Source organism: Crocodylus siamensis, chromosome 4 (assembly GCF_052110815.1).
Source record: "Crocodylus siamensis isolate JL-2025a chromosome 4, ASM5211081v1, whole genome shotgun sequence".
NCBI lineage: Eukaryota > Metazoa > Chordata > Crocodylia > Crocodylidae > Crocodylus > Crocodylus siamensis.
Genome location: NC_143398.1, coordinates 213,682,054 through 213,707,512, shown reverse-complemented (window position 1 = coordinate 213,707,512; position 25,459 = coordinate 213,682,054). Strand labels below are relative to the sequence as shown.

The following is a 25,459-nucleotide window of genomic DNA, read 5'->3' as shown; positions in this document are numbered from 1 at the left end:
TAAACATTAAGATATTTTTTTCCATCTAGTGACTCCTCTGTGAAATCCTATGAAATATGAACTTTAATTTCTACCTAGAACTTTTACAATCTTTTCTCCAATGTCTGATGAAAGGTGTTTGTGCCCAAAAGCTTGAAATTAAACTTTTTTTTTTTTTTACAAAAATCTTGTTGATTTAATTAAAAGATATCACCTCTGTCAAAGTGCCCCGATTGCTTTTTCGTCTAAACCAATATGGTTACAACCCGGATACCAGTAATAAATGTTTGCCTTTTATTTTCCCCTTACCTTGTTCTGAAACTGAATCCAGTCTTTAGGACAGCCTCCCTTTGTTGGGCGATATTGTGGATCATGTTTCTCCAGTAAGGATGCATTATATTTTTCACAAATGAAGGGCAGTTTCAAATTACAGTCTGTTGGGTAATCTGTAGAAATACAAATACCATATTTACTTAGTATTTCCTCCCAGTCAGCATGGGGAAAAAAAGCCTTGTCTTGCATTCACATACAAGGAAGACAATTTTTTTTAATGTAGTTATTGTTAAACTGTTACACTGAGCATGACTGTCTATATTTTTTTGCAACCCCCACCCCAAAAAAAGATATATAAATAAGTCAATCAATCTTTACCTCCAACACTCTGCCAAGCGGCCACACTAAACACCTGCTACACAGTTTACACCATGTGTCCGCATGCCCGCACACCCATACCTGTACCCCCACCCACTGCCCCCCCAGAGGGCTTGCCCCTAAAAAGTTTATGCCAGACCCCTCTCCACCAGATAAGGTCTGTCATTACTTTCCTGTTGCCTTCTTTTGTCTTCCTATAGTGCCAGTATATTTCACTTAGTCCCATTTTAATACAGTCCTTGACTGTGGAGTCTGACTGTTATGGCCTATATTAGGCAAACATGCTATAATAGTGCCCACTGAGTACCAGGCTCCTGAGTACAGACTGTTTCCCAAGTCATGGTGAGCCACTACACCAAATACGTTTTTACTTCCCCTTCACTCCCACAACTGAGCTGCATTTTAATTTCTCATTTCTAATGATTCCTGTTTCTTCACCAGCCTTAAATGTCTGGCAAGCATCATGAAACAGGCACCAAACAATTCACCCAGAATCTCTTTCTTGTCCCCTGTCTCAGCCTGGCATATATGACCAGTTGTCCATGAAGTGAAGTTGGACCAGGCTGTCCTATGCCTCACCTGCATATATGTTTCTGGAGGATCCCAGGACTCATGAGAAGAACACCTGGTTCCAGTCATGAGTGGGGGCTAATCAGCAGATAGATCTTTGCGGGGGGACAGCGGGGGGGGAGAAGAGTATCGTATCTGTAGTACACACATATACTGAGCAGTGCTGAGCTGCGGGGTCACCATGGCTTGAAATGCTGTTAATTCTACTAGGGCTCAAACCATCCTAATATATGGTACATAACGAGCCTTTTGGCTTTAGACTAATATATTTTATAGTTTGTATTAAAACGCAGCAGCCAAAGTGCTATTTAAAAACATGTTTAAGGAGTACCTCTGCTAAAATTTGCAGCAGTTTCAAAAAAGGTAAGTGTGTCAATTCTGGATGAATTAAGTCTATGGGTACTATATGCAAATTACAACAGCCATGTTTAATTTCAAGATTAATTTTTTAAAAATTTGCTCCTCACTTCCATTTCTGCAGGGAGAACAGGGTCTGAGAGAAAGGAAGGGGAGGAGGGCTGTAGGGAGAAAAAGCTGGGGGTGGGACAGAGGGCAAAGAGGCCAATGATTCTCCTCGGATTTATTTTCTCTGCTGTAGAAGTAAGAGAGGGACAAACTCAAGGCAAACCTTCAATAATCACATTCTATCCTTGGAAAGTTATAGCCAATTTATAAAATTTTCTAGATACAGAATCCAATTATTGGGGGGTCATACAATCAGGGTGGTCTTATATTCAAGTCAATACAGTACACAGAACTATTAGCGTTATTATTTATATTATGATAGTAGCAATAATAAATAAATTATACATTTTATTGGCACTTGCGTTTTCATACACTATTTATGTTTATGATAGGAAACAGTTCTTTTCCAGTCTGATGCAACTACAAAATACAACAAAAATACAGAGTATTTTATACATGGCCTAAGAAAATAATGGCCTAAGATATCCACAAAACAAGACAGCCAGATTTTGAAATCCTTGTTCACTTCCATCATCACCTCTCTCCAAATGGTCTCATTGTCCTTAATGGACAAGATGTTGAACACAATTTTATTAAGAACAGTAGAAGCTTTGCAACCAGGCCCACAGGCCATGACCCAGTGCCTAATGAATAAACAATTTCCATCTCAGTGATTTAAACAGGCATTTAATCAGGCCCATTATATTTCACAGAACTTGAAGAATAAGTTTTGAGGAGAGGCTGCCCACTAACAGAGACCAAAAGAAGCAAGGTGACCAGCATACAAATCTGCAGAGGAATTGGGTTTAGGGGGTAGGTGAATATAGAGAAGGGACATTATTGGTGAACAATGGGTTAGCTTTTCCAAGTATACAGTGAAGCCGACTAAAGGAAATGTGAAATTCCTTTATGAGCTTTTTAGTTGCTTGATGCACTTGTTCCTGTACAAGCCCTCAGTTAAACCAGATTCACATCTGCATTCGCAAGTTACTGTAATACCCCAGTAGAAGATACTGAGGTATTACAGTACCAGAATATAGAGTTTGAGTTGCATACGAACATTTGACCAGCACAAGTAGATTTTATTTGTTAGTTTATTTTATTTTAGTTCGTCTTAAACAGGCTAATAACCTTGCACAAAATTCTCTATTCCATCTACTTTATTTCATTAATTAAAACCAAGGTTCCTTATATGGAGAAATGGGCTGCCAGAAACCAAACCAGATCATACTTCCTACATTCAATATAAAATTTCTAGACAGCTAGTATTTTTTAATATATGTGATAAAGTAACAAGCTTACCTCTATACCAGCTCCTTTTAGAAACATACAAACAATCCCTCCAGAATCGATCATAGAAACGTGAGCGGAACTGTAAACTAGACACAAACATTTCAAAGTCAACCTCTGACAAAATGGGCTCTTTGAGGGGAAAATCCTGGGCATGAAGAATTCTGATGGCAGGAGAACCACTGTGGCTCTGTTGCTTGGGAGACAGATAGTGCCAGGAGCTTCCACATGCAACTGTACTCCAGGGAGCTGTCCATGCATTGATAGGCATGAAGTCTGGAGAGAGGACCCGCATATGGGAAAGTGGGTGGTAAGATCAAGGGACCTATAGAAATAGTCCTAGATCTACTGCCCAAAACAATCTGACAGAGGAATGTACTACAGGAGCTCTGCCCTTGCTCAGGCTAGGATAAGAGTGTAATCTCTACTTAAGAGTCTAGTATGGAGTCAGACTCCTCAGCAGCTGTTCATTTATTATCATGACCAGTGAAACAGACAAGAGCCTACATTTTCTGTTCTCAATTATTTTAATGTGGTTTGAGCTTTGCTTGTTAGGATGAGAGTTCAATCATTCAGGGGTTCTAATAATCCATTAATACTTTTAAGATATTAAAACCCTGGCCATATTTGCAGGGCTGGGTCAATATTTTAAAATACTTTGAAGAAAAAGCTCCAAGTAAGTGTTACTATTACAGAGTTAGAGGGTTAGTGTTGATAATTCATAGCTTATACTGTAGATATATCAGAAGTGAGCTCTGTTATTCATTTGGAATCATGTAATAGTAATTTTAGTAATACCTTAATTAAAATTAAAAATGTATTCTCAAAATTAATGTCAACAAAAGCTTCTAATAACGTTGCTTGGAATCACTTTACTTACTGTGAATGATATCCATAATCTATGAATTTCAACCACCATTTCTGTTCTTCACCTGCCAACTGCAAATAGAAAAAAAAAATAAGCATGAGATTTTAGCATCACATAGTGTGTAATATATCATGATGGATCACTGGCTTTTACCTCTCCTCTCTAAATTATACAGTAAGACTTCCCATGGCTTAAATGGTTTAAAAGAAACAAGACTGGAACTTAAATTGTAAGAACCAGTACTCTTATAATTTAAATGACTTCTTGATATTAGACATAGACTATACATTGGCAAGTCACAATTTCCTGTTTGTAAGGGACATTGCTGTGTAAGACAGGGCCATCCAATTGGAAGCCTGGGAGCTGCATGTAGCCCTTCGGCTCCCAACAAGTTGCCATTCCCCTGGCTCCTGCTGCTGCACTTGGTGTCTCTGGGTTTCACCTTTCTTCCTCTGGCTTCCAATTCCTGTGCTTGCCCCAGAGGGTGGTGTAATGTAATGTGGTACAGCACACAGTGCTGGGGAAACCCAGAGCATTGTGCAGTGGGGAAGCCCACAACTAGTGAGCTGTAGGTCAAATGCTGGCTATGCTGCCATGTAGCAGGCAGGGTGAAAGGAGGGAGCTGCTCATGCACATGGTGGAGGGAGGGGCGGAGGGAGAAGGGGGCAGGGGAGGCCACACAGTTGCAGCTGCAGTGGGCCCATGGGTTGAGGACCTTGTAGTATGATGCTCCCAGCTGCTTAGAAGCTGGACAGCCCTGGTACAAGATACTTAAAAAAAAAAAAAAAAAAAAATACTGAGTAGTTTCTGTTATACTCCTATTACTAAATGAAAAGAACTTGAAAAATATTTTCTGCTACTTACTACACTTTTTATGTTTACTCATTTTTTATAATAAGATCAGTCTTGCCAGTTTCAAGTTTGAGTTCTCATGTGCCAACAGGGATTTTCATATTTTTCATGGTGTAGGTAACATCTTAATAGTGATCTTACTGTTATCTTCACATCTTCTGCATACCTCCCCTACCATTCACGAAAGCACATATCACTGGATCTTCTATTCAAGATCACCAGCGAGAATTGGAGGAGGGGGGGTTCTGTTCTCCCAGGCACCACCTGGGGTTACTAGGAATACTGGCCACAAATTGTTAGACAGAAGGTTCAGGCTGGACATCAGGAGACATTACTTTACAGTTAGGGCTGCCAGGCTCTGGAACGGGCTCCCAAGTGAGGTGGTGCTCTCTCCTACTTTGGGGGTCTTCAAGAGGAGGCCGGACAGATATTTGGCTGGGGTGATATGACCCTGGCACCTGTTTCTGCCTAAGGCAGGGGGTCAGACTTGATGATCTGTTTAGGTCCCTTTTGACCCTAAGCACTATGATACATAATATATCTGGTGGCAACTATAGAAATTGCAAGGCTGAAGGGGTTAAAAGGGACATTAATTCTCAAGCCAGGAGAGAACAGTGTACTGGAATGGAGCGATTCCAAGAATTTGACCCTTTAAACCACCAGAACTCCCAGGAAATGGGAACCTGAGTTGGCACACTGATGTAATGTTTATATTACAGGAACATGGGGGAAATTTTAAAGTAAAGATTAAAATCGTTTTAACTGCAAAACAAATTACTATCATGACAATATTTCTTTTACTTAGGGGTCAATCATACCCATAACTTTTACATGAACATAATGTAAGGAAGAGGAAGAGGACAAGGATTGTCATCCCTGTGGCACTGTACCCCTTTTTTCCAACTCCAAGGAGGGTTCTCTGTGAGTCACAGGATCAATAGCTAGGGAGGACATAGGGTAGAATTGATAAGCATCTGCTACCCTTGTACCTAGCAAAACATGCTATATTAGTGCCCTATGGGCCATAAGAAACACTTTAAACAGGATTTTAGGGATAAGAGCTAGAAGTGTTGGCTCTAACAACTCTAATGCAGTAAGACTGCTAGGGACACAGGACAGAGCCACAAGGTGCCCAAAGCTGATCAAGTCATAGTCTTTTTGTGGATGATTTTTCTCCAACAAATCCCCCAAACTCACATGGATTATGAAGAACTGGTAGGTCAGGCCACTAGGTTTTCCTTCCTTGGGGTCAATTATTTAAGGAGTTTTGGTGCGCTGTTGCAGGCCAGGAAGTAAGGGGGCAGTGTGCTGACCTGGCTCAGCACGGTGGGGAGGGTGCAATTAATCCTATCCATCCCCAGGGCTATCCACCCTGCCCCCACCATCAGAGGCACCAGATGGAGTGGGTGGGCAGGCAGGGTCTCCAAGAAGACCAGCCCTAGACCCCCGTGGGCAGGGCATGCATGGCCAGGTGGGATGGCGCTACATGCAGGTGGTGAGTGGTGGCCAGGAGTGGGATGGGTGGGTGGGGCCAGGACTAGGATTGTGGGCAGGGGCATGCAGGGAGCTGAGTCTGGTCACTGCACTGCCCCCACCCCACCACATGCCTTGGGGGTGGTGGGACTGGCTGCATATGCCATGGCCCAGGCTGTTTTCCGTGCCTGGACCAGGTGGGGTCAAGGATCCATTGCAGACTGGATAGAATCCCTTGGTGAGCTGGATGCAGCCCATGGGCTCTATTTTGTCTACCCCTACTATAACAGAAATGCTGTAATCTTATCTGTTTGTTTTTTTAAACAAAGATTCTCACAGAAGAACAGATCATTTTGTTTATGCACACTATGCACATTGCCCTCCCATGATTAAATCACAAAAACCTGCTACTGATTTCTCATATACTCCTCTCATTCTGGTAAAGTGATGTGTTGTGCCAGTGTTGAAATTCATGCATAGAGTTTCTATACACTGTTACAGTGCACAGGCTCTGCAGGAACTTTGTGGGGCTTATGGTATTCTTGTTGAAACATCAACGTCCTGTATGGGCCTTGTAGTCCATTAGCAAAGAGATTTTAAAATTTAATTATTCAAATGATCTATTACAATAAATTAATAAAAAAGACACATAGCATTTGAGTGATCTCTCCCCTTTTCAGGAAATTTAAAAAATATAAAAGGGTTATGTGGTAGCATGACAAATGAAGAGAAAAAGTAACTTCATGATCTAAACATTGCAACGAAAACATTTTCATAATGCACAAGCTAATTCGATCCCATCTCGGAGGAAAGGCCTCAGGAGGGCACAGCAGCACCCCCTGGCTCTCCAGGGATCTAGCAGACCTCCTGAGGCTAAAAAGAAAGGCCTATAAAGGATGGGATTCACCTCCAAGGAGGAATATTCTGTACTGGTCCAGTCCTGCAGGGAGCAAACTAGGAAAGCCAAGGCTGCAACTGAACTCCAACTAGCTATAAGTATTAAGGACAATAAAAAGTCCTTTTTTAGATATGTGGGGAGCCAGAGGAAAAGCAAGGGCAACGTTGGACCCCTGCTGAACCAGATGGGGCAACTGACACCCAGGAAAAAGCCAACCTATTAAATAGGTACTTTGCATTGGTCTTTCATCAGTCCCATGGGACTCCCATGCCAGCTACGGGGGAGGCAGGTCCGGGTGAGGGAGATCCCCAGCCCTCCATCAATGCTGACCTCGTAAAGGAACACCTTGAGAGGTTGGATACCTTCAAGTCAGCTGGCCCTGACAATCTACACCCCAGGGTACTCAAGGCGCTGGCGAGCATCATAGCCCAGCCCCTGGCACAGATCTTTGAGAACACCTGGTGCTCTGGTGTAGTGCCCAAAGACTGGAAGAAGACCAGTGTGGCGCCTATCTTCAAGAAAGGGAGAAAAGTGGATCTGGCTAACGATAGGCCGCATCAGCCTGACTTCTATCCCAGGGAAGATCTTAGAAAAGTTTATTAAAGAGGCCATCCTTAATGGACTGGCCAATGCCAACATCCTGAGGGATAGCCAGCACGGGTTTGTTGTGGGTAGGCCTTGCTTGACCAATCTCATTTCCTTCTATGACCAGGTGACCTATCACCTGGACAAGGGAGATGAGATTGATGTCATATATCTTGACTTCAAAAAAGCCTTCAGTCTGGTATGCCGTGATCACCTCTTGGCCAAACTGGCTAATTGTGGACTTGGGTCCACCACAATCCTCTGGCTGGGAAATTGGCTCTGTGGTCAGACCCAGAGGGTAGTAATTGATGGACGTCAATTGTCATGGTGTCCTGTGACCAGTGGGGTCCCCCAAGGCTCTGTCCTTGTACCCATATTGTTCAACATCTTCATTAATGATGTGGACATTGGAGTCAGAAGTGGACTGGCCAAGTTTGCTGATGACACCAAACTTTGGGGCAAAGCATCCACACCAGAAGACAGGCGGGTGATCCAGGCTAACCTGGACAGGCTCAACAGATGGGCGGACGAGAACCTGATGGTGTTTAACACTGAAAAATGCAAAGTTCTCCACCTTGGGAGGCAAAACCTGCAGCATCTTTCTAGGCTTGGCAGTGCTACGCTGGCTAGCACTACGGAAGAAAGAGACTTGGGGGTCATCATTGACCACAACATGAACATGAGCCTCCAATGCGAGGCTGCGGCTAGTAAAGCGACCAAAACGCTGGCTTGCATCCATAGATGCTTCTCAAGCATATCCTGGGATGTCATTCTCCCCTTGTACTCGGCCTTGGTGAGGCCGCAGCTGGAGTACTGCGTCCAGTTTTGGGCTCCACAATTCAAAAAGGATGTGGAGAAGCTTGAGAGAGTCCAGAGAAGAGCCACGCGCATAATCAGAGGTCAGGAAAACAGACCTTACAACGACAGGCTGAGAGCCATGGGGCTCTTGAGCCTGGAAAAGCGCAGGCTCAGGGGTGATCTGATGGCCACCTATAAGTTTATCAGGGGTGGCCACCAGTATCTGGGGGAACCTTTGTTCACCAGAGCACCCCAAGGGATGATGAGGTCAAACGGTCATAAACTACTGCGAGACCGTTTCAGGCTGGACATAAGGAAGAATTTTCTTTACTGTCTGAGCTCCCAAGGTCTGGAACAGCCTGCCATTGGAGGTAGTTCAAGCACCTACATTGAACACCTTCAAGAGCAAATTGGATGTTTATCTTGCTGGGATCCTACAACCCCAGCTGACTTCCTGTCCTTTGGGTGGGGGGCTGGACTTGATCTTCCGAGGTCCCTTCCAGCCCTAATGTCTATGAAATCTATGAAATAATACAAAGTAATAGATTTTATTACCATATCTATTTGACTTAGGACTGCCCTTAGTTTTGTATAAGATTCCACAGATGCTAAGTCACTATCATTTTTTTCACAATAGAAAGCAGCTTCTTGGTAGCTCAGGCGCTTGTCCAACACAAACCAATATTCAGATCCATCAATAACCAGCGATGGTCCATGAATTCCAACTGCATCTACAGAGAAAGTAACAAAAAACAACAACAACAAAAATCAGATTCAAAGAATTAATCCTGAAAAGTTATTACACACAGAAAAAGAAGATTGAACAAAGTTTGTTCTGATCCTGGGAGAGCCGATACTTGCTTCTCCTTCCAAATATTTTTGGTATTATGCACTCTGCATGATCTACATTAACATCAGAAAGGATATTATCATAAAACACACACTACAGGCATACCTCGTTTTATTGCACTTCGCAGATATTGCAGATTTTTTTTTTTTTTTAAACCAAATTGAAGGTTTGTGGCAACCCTGCCTCGAGCAAGTCTATCGGCGCCATTTTTCCAACAACATTTGCTCACTTCGCATTTTTTAGCAATAAAGTATTTTTTAATTAAGGTATGTACATTGTTTTTTTAGACATAATGCTATTGCACACTTAATAGACTACAGTATAGTGTAAACATAACTTTTATATGCACTGGGAAACCAAAAAATTCGTGTGACTCACTTTATTGCGATATTCGCTTTATTGCAGTGGTCTGGAACTGAACCCGCAATATCTCCAAGGTATGCCTGCATATACACAAAACTGAAGTAGATGTAAGAAGTAAAAAAATATATTTACCTGGTATGTACCACTCTGGTGTCTTTGGAGTGCTACCTGTTCCAGGAAACATATATAATTATTGCAGGGGCATTTCACAACAAGACCCAAGCAACAAGGCATATAAATTCCTATACCCTCTTTTTGGCAAGAAGCATTTGGAGTAAATTGGTTTTTACAGTTTCCATACCCAATCTTGCATTCCTAATGGACTCACATTCATTTAAAATAAATTGGAGTTTTGTCTAAATTAAGTAAAATGTATTATTTTTCTCCTCAGTAGAGAAACGTGCAAGCATCAAAACTCTAATAATATCACTTCTATCCTCATGTAGATGCTAAGATTTGGCATTTTAACCAATTCATTCCAGTGAATCAAGAAAAGTATGGAAAGCTATTTGTCTGGTCAACTGAAATTACACAAGAGGATAACACTCTTAATGGCTCACAAAATGGCAGCGTCTGTGACACTGTACTATCCTTTTTCACTCCAACCAAAGAAACTTTTTTCTGGCTACCTTGCTACTCTGGAGAGCCTAATTACAAATTTTACTGGGATAGCAGAGGTCAAGTTTGGGTCTGGAGGAGATAGGTTACATTTCTCAGCTGTCTATATGGTTTTCTGTACTTATAAATACTGGTGACAAATGTTAAAGCACATATATGCTCAAAGTCCATGGCCTGTATCTCTCACTAGGTTAGGCTGACTATCTGTACTATGATATTTTTTTTTATTTCAAAGAGACTTTCCATAAGAGCAAGGTAGAATTGCAAAATAGGGATACATAGGTGCTTCCTCTTAAAATACAAAATCACCACCAAAACTAAAATGTCACAAGCCTTCAGAAACTATAATACTCACTGTTGTTTAGACTTCAAGCCTGCACTTTTTAGGATCATAGGAAAGTAGGGCTGGAAAGGAATTTGTGAGGTCATCTAGTCCAAACCCCCTGCTCAAGGCAAGATGAGCCCTGACTAAATCATCATAGTCAAGCATCTGTCCAATAAGCTCTTAAAATTTCCAGGGATGGAGATTCCACAATTCCAATGGAGTCTGTTTCAATGTTTGACCACCCTCAATCTTCAAACTATATTTCCTCTGCTGCAGCTTAAGGCCATTGCTCCTAGTCCTGACCCCTATGGCTAGGGTGAGCATTTTATTTTGAAGGAAATCCAGGACAGGGGGCACTACACCACCCCCTCCTTCCTGACCCTATACAAGTGCACACCCCCTAACCCTGCATGTGCACTCCCTCCTTCCCTCCCAACCTTGTGGCTCCCAGGAGCCCTGACAGCAGAGCAGGGGCAGGGAAGGCCAGTGGAGAGGCCTGTGGAGGCTCTATCCCCCATGCACAGAGGATGGACCCAGTGGGAGTGGCCCTCATGCTCTGCTGGCCTACATTCCAGTCACATGGTACCTACCCCCTGCTGATGGCAGACACCCAGAGCCGCCACACACACCGTAAGCTTCAGCAGTGGCGGCAGCAGCAAAGCACAAGACAGCCGGTAGTGGGTGGCCATCCTGGCTTGCACCGCACAGGTGTCCAAGCCTCAGCCCTGGCTCTCTTCAGCAGTCCTGCCCCGCCCTGGCTGATCCTTGCCCCAAGAAGGAATAGCAGTGTTCAGCCCAGCCTGCCACCCGCCCAGCCTCAGGAAGAGCTGGGCTGGGCATGTTTGGGTGGGGTGGACTTTTAACTTCAATTTTAGTCAACCAGCTGGGACAGCCTACGAAATCTAGGACTGTCCTGACCAAACTGGGATGTATGGTTACCTTACCTACAGCCACAGAGAACATTCTAGCTCCATTCTCTTTGTAGTTGACCTTCAGATATTTCAAGACTTATCAAATCCCCCCTCATTCTCCTTCTCTCCAGACTACATAATCCTAATTATTTTAGCCTTTCCTCATAAATCAAGCTTCCCAGTCCTCTAATCATTTTTGTCACTCACTTTCCAATCTGTTCATATTATCTTGAAGTTTTGGACCCAAAACTAGATACTGTACTCCAGGTAAGCTTCACCAGTGCCAAACAGAGAGGAAGCATCACTTCCCTTGATTTGCAAGAGACACTCCTGTTAGTACAACTCAGCATATACTGCTGGCTTTTTTGGCAACGTGATCTCACTATTGGCCCACAGTCAGCTTATGGTCCACTACTGGTTTATGGCAACCTAAACAATCATTCCCCAGTCTGTATTTATGCATGCAATTATTCCAACCCAAGTGCAGGACTTCGCACATGTCCTTGCTGAATTTCATCTGATTGATTAAGGACCATTTCTCCAGTCTATCCAGGTCATCCCAGGCCCTAGCTCTACCTTTAGAGCATCTACAACTCCACCCAACTTGGTGTCATCCATAAATTTGCTAAGTGTCCACTTGCTGAATATCTTCATTAGTGAATATCTTCAATATCTTCATCAACTATCTACAAGATGGGATGCAGCACATCCTAAGCAAATTTGCAGATGACACCAAGCTGCAGGGAGTAGTAGATACACTGAAGGATAGGGCTAGGATTCAGAGAGCCCTAGACATACTGGAGGACGGAATCAAAAGAAAGCTCATGAGGTTCAATAAAGACAAGTGAAAAGTCCTGCATTTAGGACCGAACAAGCCATGCACTGGTACAGGCTGGGGACTGACTGGTAAGCAATAGCTCCGCAGAAAAGGACCTGGGGGTTACAGTGGACAGTAAGCTGAATATGAGCCAGCAGTGTGCCCTTGTCACCAAGATGACTAACAGCATACTGTGCTCCATTAGTAGGAGTATTGCCAGTAGATATAGGGGAATAAAACACTTCCCTCAATCGGACACTGGTGAAGCCTTATGTAGTACTATGTCCAGTTTTGGGCCCCCCACTACAGAAAGGATGTGGACAAATTGGACAGAGTCCAGCAGAGGGCAGTGAAAGTTGAGGGGGCGGGGAGACATGACTTCTGAGAAGAGGCTGAAGGAACTGGGCATATCTAATTTGGAGAAGAGAACACTTAGGTGGGATTTCATAAATAGCCTTCAATTACTTGAAGAGTGGTTACAAAAAGGATGGCGCTAGACTGTTCTCAGTGGTGGCAGATGACAAAACAAGAAGCAACTGTCTCAACTTGCTGCAAGGGAAGTTTAGGTTAGATGTTAGGAAAAACTCTCTAGCAAGGAGGATAGTAAAGTACTGGAACAGGCTATCCAGAGAGGTTGTGAAGTCTCCATCCTTGGAAATTTTTAAAGACCTGGGTAGACAAAGCTTTGGCTGGGATGATTTTCTTGGCGCTGGTACTGCTTTGAGTAGGCAGTTGGACTAGATGACCTCCTGAGGTCCCCTCCAACACTAATTTTCCAGGATTCTATGAATCCCATCTTCCAAATCATCAATGAAGTTGTTAAACCAGGGTGGTCCTAAGCAACCCACCATGACATCTCCCTGTTGCTCTCCCCTCTGACCTTTACCCAGAGGCTTTCAACAGGTCTACCTTCCACTTCATATTGTGCATTAGAAATGCAACTCCTCCTTTTCCCTCATCTGTTCTTCCTGAACAAAAGCTATCCAAGACAGCATTCCAGTAATGTAAACTATCTGCTGACATCTCCATAGTCCTAATTATATCTTAAGTCCATGATCGTACTAGGACCACCCTCTTATAGCAAAATCCATTTCAATTTGATATAAACAGCATTACAAATGTGATACATTAGGTGTTTTTAGCCATATAAATATTAAAAGTTCAAGTCTCATTTTCAAATTCTATGGACTGTAGGTCTCAAGATTATTTTAATACCTTTCTGAGTTACTTATTTTAAAAGAGACCCTGGGTTTATTGTTAGGGATAAAAAAAGTGAAAGAAGGTGCAAATAAAGATATTGTAAACAAAAACAATAAAATTAGATAAATAAATGGATACAAATGCAGTTTACCTTTTGTTATCTGACAAACCCACTCAAGTTTAGCATCACAGTGGAAAGGTTTCAAGTAAAAATCCAGTTCTTTGCCTTCATATGGATAAAATCTCCAGTAGTGTCTACGCGAAATTCGAATGGTCTGTGTAAGAGTAGAGATGGGAAACTGTGTTGGCAGAGTCAATACAACCCTCTGGAGTTATAATGCCGTTTATAAAAATCTACTTAATAACAAGATCATTTCCTTTTTTGCCAGTCCCAAGCAATTTTAACAGAATTTTTAAAACAATAAAATACAGCATTACCCCCAATGCCATCCGAGCTAAGGAAGCAATCAATTTAAAGTGTGTCCTTTTATGGACATCTGTTCTTGCAAATTACTACATATTTTTTTTAATCTACATCTCATTGTATTATTCTGTGATAACACAGATATAATTCACTGCACTTCAAATGATGCACATTTCTACCCACAAAGAAAAATATGACCTGGCACAGAAAGATTCCTTCTAACATAATCAAGTAATAACACGCAATGCTGTCTGGAGTTTTGTACTGCTGACAAGGTCATCCATGGCAGCAAGGTCAAGAGTGAGGTTTCCAAGATGTATAGTGATCCAAAAATAAAAAAAAAAGTCCTCAATGGTGGAATAAGTGGATGAAGACAGAATACTTCACAATGACCACAAAAGTGAATGAAGGCTGCAGGGTGTAGAAACTTCTGGTTGCCTAAGTTTTCCTTGGTGTCAGATTAAAGTTGCCTTCCCATGAAGTACAGTGTGATTGTTGATCTGCAACAGCACCCCCACATTTAAAGATGACATGCACAGGTGTCTTCCTTTAATAGCTGCTCCTATGGTGATGGGCGATGGAGGAAGGTCCTAGTAATTACCAGAAGCCCCTAATCATGGATTTGTGTGGAGGCGATGATTGCATGGTGGTCATTTTGTACTTGGAACTGAGACAGGACATGATTCAGCAGATGTAGTCGTAGTTGAGCCTACATAGTCTGCCTACTCCCTGACATCTGAGTGGCCAGCTGGGTTTAAATAACCTTCCACTTCCAGCATATAAACTTATGACCTAGAACAGGAAGCATCAGGGCAATAGGGCTTAACCTGACTGAAGACCACTTCACTGCTCCCTCTGGCTTGTGATCTCCAATTCCACTTTCTGCTTGATCTCCTGGCTCCTCAACCTAGCTTGCTCTCCAGCTTTGCTCTCTGATTAACCACCAGCTCTTTCACCCAGCTTGCTCCTGAACCTTGCTGTGTGTGTGGCAGGGCACTTTGGAGTGCTGCTACTTTAAAAGGCCAGGCAGCCTGCAAAAACTGCTGGAAGGTACAGGCCAGGGCTAATGGAGGTGGGCAGGGGGAGGGGGAAGATCAGCTGACCCAGGGAGCTGGCAGGTTTAAGTTCAGGCCCTGAAAGAAGCTGGGAGTAATATCTTGGAGCCTGCTGAGAAAAGATCTCCTCAAAGTAGCTGCAGCCCCAGAAGGCCATCTTAGAGAGAACACCTAAAGCAGTCTGGGGAGTAACTGAAGGGAGGAGGAGGAGGATCCTAGGGATGCAGGGAAGAGTCCAGAGCATAGTGAGAGGCTGAGAGTGAGGGACCAACGAAGGTCCAGGAACTCCAAAAGGGAGTTTAAGTGAAAGAAAACATCCATGAAGGATGGCATCTGCGAGGAATGGGGCATTGTGTAAGGAAGGAACTGAGCCATGCAATTAGCTCATAAGGCAGAGACCACATGCACCTGGTAGTCATTTAAAAGACCAATTTAGGAAGCCCTAGAGCAGCCTCTCTCATTAAAATAACCAGCATCAGGGTGTGGTGGGTGACTAGAAGGGGTGATTGCCCACACTAAGGACTGCAGAAACCCCAGGGGCTTCACAGCCAACCCCTGCAGAGACACTCTGCCAAACTCAACTCATCTCTCAACTCTTTGACCTTGCTTGTTCTTGGACATTGTTCTCTGCTAGATCTCCCAGCTTCTTGACTCTGCTTGTTCCTAGACCCCACTCTTGGACTGATCTACTGGCTTCTTGGACCTGCAGATTCTGCTTGCCCATCCTGACTTCGATCCCCAAACGGCCCTAGACCTGACTGCCCATGTCCTAGTATGACACTGACTAACACACAACATACAACAATCATTAGTGCATATATATCTCAATGCTTAATGCAGATGATGAAACAAAAGGAACATTCTATTCTAAACTTGGGCAAAGATGACAAGACGATTATTTTTGACAATTTTAAAGCTACAGTGAACAGGGACTTTGAGCTATGGAATGGAATACTTAGAAGGGAAGGGGCGGGAAAAGTCAACTCAAATGAAGTCTTCTCCTAAGCTAATGGAACATGATCTCATCATCATGAACTCCTTGTTTTGCTAAAGCAGTAAATGGAAGACATGATGAATGCACCTCCACTCAGAACAATGGCACTTGCCTATGTCATAATGGCACCTGGGACCATCGCAACAGCCGTACCATCAGAGCTATGACCAGTGCAGTTCACTGCTTGATGGATCGTCACCTGATATAGTTCATCATGGTCCTTTGACATAACCCCAAAATGATGTAAACAAAATAAGCTATCAAGGAAGAGAAGAGGTTCAATCTTGATAGAGGTTCAAATAGTGATCTCCAGCAGTGCCACAACGAGAAACTCTAACCTCCCTGATGATCTTAACATTACTGCTCACTGGGAGAACCCTCATGAGGTATGAAAGAATCTCTAGGTTTCTTCGCAAAGAAACACCAGGACTGGCTCAGTGAAAATGACAGGGAAATTCAAACTCTGACAAAGTAGCTTTCAAAACTTGGCAGAATTACATCAGCTATAAAAGCAGATTAAGAACAACAAAGCAAGTGGTACTTATGTAATACAAGCTGAAACTTATAAGCAAAGTGGAAAGCAGCTCTCTTACCAACTGCCTGCTTTTAATTTTGAAAATCTGGAACACAGATTCCCAGTGACCTGAGAAATACTAAAATTGTTACCATACTCAAGAGAGGAGATAGAACAGGTTGCAGCAATCATGGTATTGCACTCCTGTCCATAGCTGGGAAGATCCTTGCCTGCACTTTCCTCAATAGATTCACTCTCCTTGCTGAAGAGATTCTACCCAAGTCCCGGTGTGATTCCAAACCATTCACAGCTACAATAATCTTTGTTGCTAGACAGCTGTAGGAGAAGTGCTGTGAGCAACATGAAGATCTTTACACGGGGCTTGATTCAGTCAACAGAGACCTTATGGAAGATCCTGACAAGATCTAGATACCCGTAAAAATTTGTTGCCATCAGAGTCTTTCACGACAACATGACAGCAACCATCCTAAACAATGGCTTGGACACAGACCCCTTCATTACTATAACTAGAGCCAAGCACCAGCATTCTTTTCTATCTATACCACAGTTATTTCACATTTCATTACTGATAGGCTTCTATCTAGGTCAGAACCCAGTAATTACAAGAACAGGAGTCAACTAAGATAACCAACACCAAGATAACCAACATCAACCAAGATAACCAATGCCTGCATTACTGATCTTCAATATGCTGACAATTGTGTCATGTGAGCCCACTCAATTGAAGAGCTCCAGGTTACTCTTGATTGCTTCTGTGAAGGATGTAAAACGCCTGGACTTACTATCCATTTCACAAAAACCAAGATCCTTTACCAACCCACCTCAAGCCAAGCAGCTGATTTTCCACAAATTATGAAAACCCTTGGAGAATATTCAGCATTTCCCCTACCTGGGTAGCCACCATTCCCGAAAAGTAAATGTAGATGATGATATTCAACACCAGATAAAGTCTGCTAGAGCTGCCTTTGGACTAAAAGAGTGTCTTTGTTCATCATAACATCGGGCCCCAAACCATATTTTTGTCTACCAAGCCATTAATATTCCTACCATGCTGTATGGGTGTAAAATCTGGACAAAATGTTGGAAACACCTGAAAGCTTTGCAATGTTACCATCAATTATATCTTTGGAAAATCCTCTGCATCATTTGGAAGGATGGAACAAATGCTAGCATTCTGGCTCAAGCAAACTTTTACCAGCACTAAAGCCATGTGTATATGGCACCAGCTCCAATGGACAGGACATGTTGTAAGGATGCCTGACAACCAGCATCCCAAAACAGGTCCTCTACTTCTAATTTACCAATAGTCATCACTCTAAGGGTGAGCAAAAGAAGAGATTTAAGGACATTTTGAAAGCTAATATGAAGAAATAAGATATTAACATTGATAGAATACTAATGACGTTGGAAACTCAAACACTAAATTACCCGCAATGGTGCCATGACATGTGTCAAGATATCAGTCACTCAGAACAAACTTGCCTCACTATGGAGGTAGACAGATGAGAGAGACACAAGGTGAAAGAGCTGTGACCCAACATTACCAGGCCCCACTCCTTCCTCCCAGAACTATCTGCAATGTCTGTAGTTGAATATGAGGATCTGACTGGTTTCTTCAGCCATCTCCAAACTCACTAACGGCTCCCTATTTATTAGAAGAGTGTCATCCTTGAATCAAGGGACTGCTGAATCAAGGGACTGCTGATGACAGTATCATATTTAGTAAAAATTTTCTGAGCAAGTGGCAAAACTTCTGTTTTGTGAAGATGAGTGTTTGTAGATTAACAAAAAGAAAATTAGCAAGTTTTTACTGCATATCACTGAATCCACTGCAACTGTCAGCCTAAACTTAATATCTGTACCACAAAAATCTTTTCAAAATGACTAGGACTACCACTTATAAATACATTATAAAAATCTTGAAACTAACCTTTAATGCAGCACAGTCTCTAGTATCATAGACATCTTCTTGGTAATCAAGTGGCATAACAAGAGTGGTCACCTACAGAAAGTACAGAATGACAGAACTGTAACATCATCATTAGTATTTGTACTGGGGTAGTACTTGCAAGCCCCAGTCAGAATTGAGTCCCCATAATACTGGGCAACTTTCAAACAAAATAGAAAGATGCTGAGAAAACTTATGGTGCAACCTTGGAAAGATATATAAGTGAACTTAATTTTATGGATATACACCACTCTAAGATAGTTACTAGAAAGGTGTGCACACACCAAGATGCATGGACTAAGAATCTGTAGTGTACCTATGAATTATATCTGTAGTTACATATACATTGTAACAGGGGCCCCCTACCCTCTGTGATTTCGAGAGAGGAAAGAGACAGAGTGCTGGGGCCAGCAGGGAGAAATAGGAAGCCATTGGGAAAAAACAGCTACTTGGAACAAGATGGAAAAGGGAATAGCCTACAGGGGCTGGGCTCCAGACAGTATGTTAAAGAGGGACTGCAGCAGAGCTAAGCAGGCTGCCTGATTAGGAGAAGTTAGCCATAGAGTTGAGAGCTTGCTAACTGAGAAGCAGGCTGCTGACAGAAACCTATAGATTGCTTAATGGGACACTCATGTCTGGCACTGTGAAGCAGGGGTCAAGTGACCAGAAGGGGGTGTAGTTTGGAAATGTATAGGGTTGGACTGTAGGTGAGAGTGTCATTCTGGTCCTAACAACTGCAGTAGAATGAGCCCTTGTGAGAGCAGGCTGAGATAATGAGATCCACAGGAAGATTAGGTAACCCCAGGTAGCTGGTAGAAAAAGAGGAGGATTGTCTCTGCAGTGAATATATGCACGTGGGCTAGTGATTTTTGTTTAAGCGTTTTATTTCATGGTTTTAACTGGAGGTTTAGGTGTGGCTACAATAGTTGGTGGAAGGCATTCAGTAGGGAAGCACTGACAAAGATACTGGGGGCCAATACCGATAGCTGATTTTTAAGGAGGCATATTGGCTGATACTTATCCAATTTCTGATACAGCTGTGTGTAGCTGGTAAGTCTGTTCTGGTGCAATGGGCACCAGGGGAGCGCAGATCAATGCCCCCCGTGGTGAGGGAGGGAGTGGGGCTGGGGTAGGCGCTGCCCAGCCAGGACGGGGCGAGTGCGGGACTGAGCTGTGGCTTGTCCAGGAGGAGCGGTGGGGGCAGGGGGAGGCGGCTCCTACCACTCATCCAGGAAGGCACAGTGGGGGGGAGGGGGGAAAGCAGGCATGTGCCTCTGGATTTGCACTGGGGGGGGGCCAGGCAGGCTGCAGTGCTGCGCTCATAGCAGGCAGCGGCAGCACTGGGAGGGGGGCTATGCAGTGAGGGAGCTGTAGTCCCCTCATTGCAGGGGGCCTTGTTCTATGCTCCCATGCCCCTTCCTTCCCCCTCCCCTTTCACCACCACAGGCTTACCAGCTGCACATGTGCATGGGGCATGTATCAGCCAAATTATCAGTCACTTTAGGCCATTTTCTGATATAGTCAATTTTCTTTATATCGGTGCCAATCTGATATTGGACTGAGTTAGAGGTAAACCAACGCATCAGTACTTTAAGTCCTGCAGGGGTGGGGGGCCAGAGGGCTGAAGACTGAAGGGAGCAGCCAGCAAGGGTCAGAGACTGACCAAGGGTGAGTGAAGGTGGGCTGAAACCATCATTTGGGCCAACAGGTTCATGATTAGTGCCAGCAGGGCATCATTAGTGCCTGCAAGGCATGAGGGGTCTAAGGCCCAAGACACTGAGGCAGGGCTGGTAGGCCCAGAGGCAAGAGGGATAGTGAGGCAGAACCAGTGGACCCAGAGCTGAGAGAAAAAGGAAGAAGAGTAATGCCTTACATAGGCAAGAACTAGGATCAGAACACAGCCACACAGTGAATGAGCCGGGCTAAGTAAGGCACCCAGGTCTTATTTTGGACTCTGGTGGCAGCCTCCCATATTTATATTAAGCAATTAAGGTATGGCAGGTGACCAAAGGGTGGAGCCCAAGAGCCTAGCATAGGGAAGACAGGGTCAGAGTGGCCCCTAAGGCATGCCCCAGCTGTCCCCTGGAAGTGGGTACTGTCACATACACCTTCCTCTGTCCAGCAGAATTTAGATCCTCATCAAATTTAAAAATATTGTTATCAAAATATAGGATAGGAGTAGAGACTAAACTAATTTTATTTAAGAATATTTTAAAAATGGAGAAATTCTGATTGGACTACAGTTCTTTCTTTGCCCAGGTGCAAAATTTTACATAAAAGCATTTTCTAGATTCTTTGGGTTAAAAAAAGATTCTTTGCCTGCCCATGTCCTTAGACCAACACAGCTACAACCTACTCCCCTTTTCCTAGATTCTTCTTCTGTTCAAAAATAAGATAAAAATTATTTTCATGATGGTTTAATTTTCAACTGAATCCAAGTTGAATCCAATAGGGGTATGGAATGTTTTTTGGATGGAGCTGAATTTAACTTACAGAGTTGTCATCACTCCACTGCCAAGTTCCTAGAGACTCTGGATCCCTCTTGTTCAGTCCAACCCATACCCATCGATCATTGCTGTAAATAAAAACACCAACAACAAATCTCAGCACAATATTTCATTAATTTTTAGTTCAGAGAGATCTGAATCATTTATACAACTTTTCTTTTAACTGCTGCTAAGAATGCAAGAATCACGGGCCCCAAAGGAAAACAAAGTACAACACAGTGGACCACCAGGGAGGACACTTGTCCTAGAAGAACGGAGTTCTTGAACCCAGGAATGTTTATGCATTTCATGAGAAAAAGTCTTTGGAGTTAAAAAACAAACAAACAACCCACCCTGGAAAGACCAAGGAAGAAGCGTGCAGAATTCACATCTCTCCCCTTCCCAAGGGCCCTAATTATAAGGCTAGAGAGTCAAGCTTCTTCCTGCTTTCTTTCTTTCTGACCCTGTGACTCTGGCGGTCTTAGCTGCAGGCTCATTCTGAGCCCAGGCTCAGTTCAGACCCAAATCCCTTTTGAGCATGTGGGACTCAAACAGGGGCATTTAAACCTTTTTTGAACTAGGATTTTGGTTAGCAGGATAAAATATAATGATCTCTTGGCAAATATTTTGCCCATCTCTAACAATGAACTTCCAATATCAGAATGTATCAAGGTCCTTGGTTTTTGCTTTACTATAATGATATTAAATTCAATTAATACAAGTGGAAGCACCAAAGACTCTAAAATACTATGCATCTCTCTACAGGAAACCTTCTAAACCCAACATTTACATTCTTGTAACAACTAAATTGCTTCTGGCAATTTGCCCTGAGGATTTTATTTTTTCTACAATTGTCCATCTCTGCACAGTTAAACACTCTCTGCCATAACCCAATGCTTAGAAAAGTTTAAGCAATCTATCACCATAGAGGAACAAACCTACCAATGAAAACCCTGGAAAAAAAATTATTTCAGAAGACTTTATAGTAGTTACTTGAGGGAACAGAGCAATTTCTAAAATCTTTCAATTTTTTGGCTTGCTTTTATTTTTTGAAAAAGATGCCAGATTAAGAGTTCTCTCAATTTAATTCCCGATTTATATTACCCTGACTTTATATTGTTTATATTAAGACTTTGCCTGACTTGGCATCTGTGTCAATGCATATTTCCACTTGTCCTTTAAGGCAGCTCAGACACAAACATGAATCTCATTCATCAACTGATCCACTATTCTTGATAGCACTGTGAAGAGGCACCTGTACATTGCAGCCAGTCCCCAACCACACCTGGCACTCTTCCGAGCCACTCTCTGCAACCTGTAGCAAGAGCAAGGAGTGGCTCTGGGGATCCCTGCATACTCAGATCAAGTGGGGACAGCAGTGGGACCCCCTTCCCATCTCCCCCAATGGTCCTGGGACTCCAGCTACAGGGAGCAGTTGTGCAGGTTACTGGGCTCTGCAGGGGACAGTAGTAACAAATGGCAGCAGAAAAAGGCAGATGCAACTGAACTGCCATACCCCGCCCCCCAGATCCACTCCGATTGTGACATACATTTAGAAGGCATTCTCTGGTACAAAAACCCTGAAATACAGATGTGCATTAGTACTCCATCCCCACTGCAGCTGCTATTGTATCAGGGAATCTATGATACAACAGTGACATTCTCTGGTTACACATTTTTAAGACCTGTGTGGTAGAGTGTACCAGTGTTCCAGGGCTATAAACTGGATAGTACAGCTTTTTGTGGTGGTTAGAGTAACAAGATTAGATCATATACTACTGCAGCACAGAAGGAACCTAAAAATGCATTCAGTCTCTGCTTGATCAGGGACTCAAACATGGCAGCCTGAAGGATTCTAAATCTGATGTTCTGGTGCTGAAGACTTTGTATGTGGATGAAGAGGACCCACGCAGAACCAGTGTTTGGTAAATGTTGCTTAATATGATGTATTCTTTTCTCCCTCATCTGCACAGCTGTATGAACCATGGCTAATATGCAACAGGAATGGGACTTACTCTTTTCTAAAGTTCTGATTGCTGGAATAGAAAAGGGAATTTCTCTCTCTCTCAGTTGTAGACAGAAGAAAGATCCTATACAGTATTCAGAGTGCAAGTGAAATCATATTTAAGACCTTTACCAATCTAGCAATTAAGGGATGGGAATACAGAACAAAATAGTTATGGCATATGTGAGCCAGCTCCAAAACTGTGTTATTTGAAACAGATTATGATCAGTTTCTAAAATCTAATTTCAGCTGCTGAACTCTCCAGTTTAGGGGGTGGTAAAAGACCCTGCATGTAAAAGGTAGAGTCAATAAGCTGCTAACACTGGTGCCTGAAAGGGTTGACTCCTTCCCTGGACCATGCCCTGAGATGGAGCCATTCTACACAGGAAACAGCAGTAGCAGTCTGTTGGAAGAATATCATTCATAGTAAACTTTCTTTCTCTTCATGCCAAAGTCCACACAGACTGGCTCCTTTACTCGCTGTGCAGCTGGAACATTTACCCTTTGAGGACATATATGCAAAGGTAGTCTAAATACATAAATATTGTTCTGGTGATTTCCTGTGTTTTGTTAGATAGGCGATTCCCATGTAAAACAGATAATTAAAATATGTTAGCTAAAACCAATCAAGATTGGTTGAACAAGTTAATCCTGTATGAATTAGTCAAAGAATACAAGATGAAGTTTTTCACATATTAATTCTGAGTATGTGGGAATCAGATAAGAAACAGGAACTGTTTCTAAACATATATTCTGGTAACATTGCCTTGTTCTGTGATATAAACCTGAGAATATTTTTAAAGGTTCTTTGAAGAAACATTTTCAGAACTGCTGAAAACAACTGAGAATGGCCAGTTACTTCTTTTCTAGTAAGGTATAATATTTTTCAGTGAGACTTAACTTAATTCAAGATGCCATTCTCTAAATCTATTTTATACTAGCTTATATCTAGAGAACATGCACACTAAATACTTTGACTCCTTTAGGATTTGATCAACTGGATCCACTACACCTCTGCTTCAAGTTGGTTACTGCATCCCTAGCCAAGAAAAGCAGCTAACTTAAATCAGAACATGTGTGCTGCTTCTTTCCCTTCAAGGTAAAATCTGAGTGTATAAGCAGACTAGCCTACCTTCTCGCTCTGTCCTGTGCCAAATAGAAGACGAAACTGCCTTTATCAAATGCTCACATCTCAATGAGTCAGAGGAGGGAGGGATGAGCGAAAACAGTGAGGCATGTTTCTTCCTAAATTAAAACCACTTTATCATCATGTTAGGACAGACTGTGATTGAATACAACCCAACAAAATATTTCACAGATTAGTCATTTCTGCTAGAATGTTCTCTATTGCCAGGTTCATTTTTGCTCAAAAATTATTTTGTACATTTTTTATAATGAGTTTTTGTTTACAGATAAGCCACATATCTCCCGATTGCTGAAATGTTTGTTTATATAATCACCAGCCCCTGAATAATTTTAAGATGTAAAGCACCAATTAATAGCTCCATATAAATATATTTAAAGAATAATAAGAGGTTGCTAGCCTTTGGAAGCACTATTAAAGATTTAACACCTCTACAAAAGAAACAACAGAGCTCTTGATCAATATTCTCTTTGTCTTGTGTTAATGTTGAGTGCATACAGCTATTGTTATTGACTACATAAGTCCAAACACTAGTAGATTCTACTCAAGTATTTATCAAGTTGTCACTGTGCCAGGCTAAATTTAAGAGTTCTAAAACATTAGAGTAGCAATAATTAGCATCATACATTAACGCATTCTTTGCAAATAGTAATCTTCACCTTTGGACTCCTAACAAAATAAATATGGCCATTTACTATAATTAATCCTGGATACCTAGTGAAGAAATATCAAATCTGTAAAGCAGTATTAAGGACTATACTAAAAAGAGGGAAGTTAAAAGAAAATTTTTTAATTACATTTCATAGTGGATCAAGAATAGAAAAACAAAATTTGCAGTAGTATAAAAAAAAAAAAAAGACATTTACAGCATCTACATACAATGAACATGTGTGCCACACAACATTTCAGGGACTTTAGTAAGCTACAGTAGCAAAGAAGTCACAAGCACCTTTTTATGGAATGTACAGTCTATTTATAAAGCATGCTGATGTTCTGTTTTCTTTTATTAGCATAAACATTGGCTAGATGGTTTTCATTGTTTGTAGATTTCTAAACAAAACAAATGGAATTTTCAGTACTGCCAGTCATGAACAAATAACTTTGAAAATTGCTGACAAGCGACTGTATATTGGAAGCTTTTAAACAAATCTCAATGTAGTTTGTGAAGGAAAACGTAAAGTTTGGTGCAGCTGGTTGGCAGCATCAAGTTTAAACTGGCACGGGTTTTGAACAGCTAAGCTGTCAATCAAAAACCTTATTATGGATCTGACATCATAACCATGGTATAGCACTACTTCTCAGTGACAGCTTCTTTGACAAAAATCCAAGATTCATAAATTATGTAGCATTTCATT

At 42.3% G+C, this 25,459-nt stretch overlaps 1 protein-coding gene across 1 annotated transcript in view; it reads right to left on the bottom strand.

Annotated features, from left to right (window-relative positions):
• The window catches only part of LY75 (lymphocyte antigen 75), a 144,091-nt gene that overhangs the window by 76,888 nt on the left and 41,744 nt on the right, over window positions 1-25,459 (bottom strand). The window contains exons 14-21 of the mRNA XM_090041720.1: window positions 20,963-21,044; window positions 18,452-18,523; window positions 13,665-13,788; window positions 9,775-9,810; window positions 8,985-9,160; window positions 3,836-3,894; window positions 2,968-3,044; window positions 289-425 (exon numbers count right to left, since the gene is read on the bottom strand). Of these exons, the coding sequence (XP_089897846.1) occupies window positions 289-425; window positions 2,968-3,044; window positions 3,836-3,894; window positions 8,985-9,160; window positions 9,775-9,810; window positions 13,665-13,788; window positions 18,452-18,523; window positions 20,963-21,044 (763 nt within the window). The remainder of the gene's footprint in view (window positions 1-288; window positions 426-2,967; window positions 3,045-3,835; window positions 3,895-8,984; window positions 9,161-9,774; window positions 9,811-13,664; window positions 13,789-18,451; window positions 18,524-20,962; window positions 21,045-25,459) is intronic.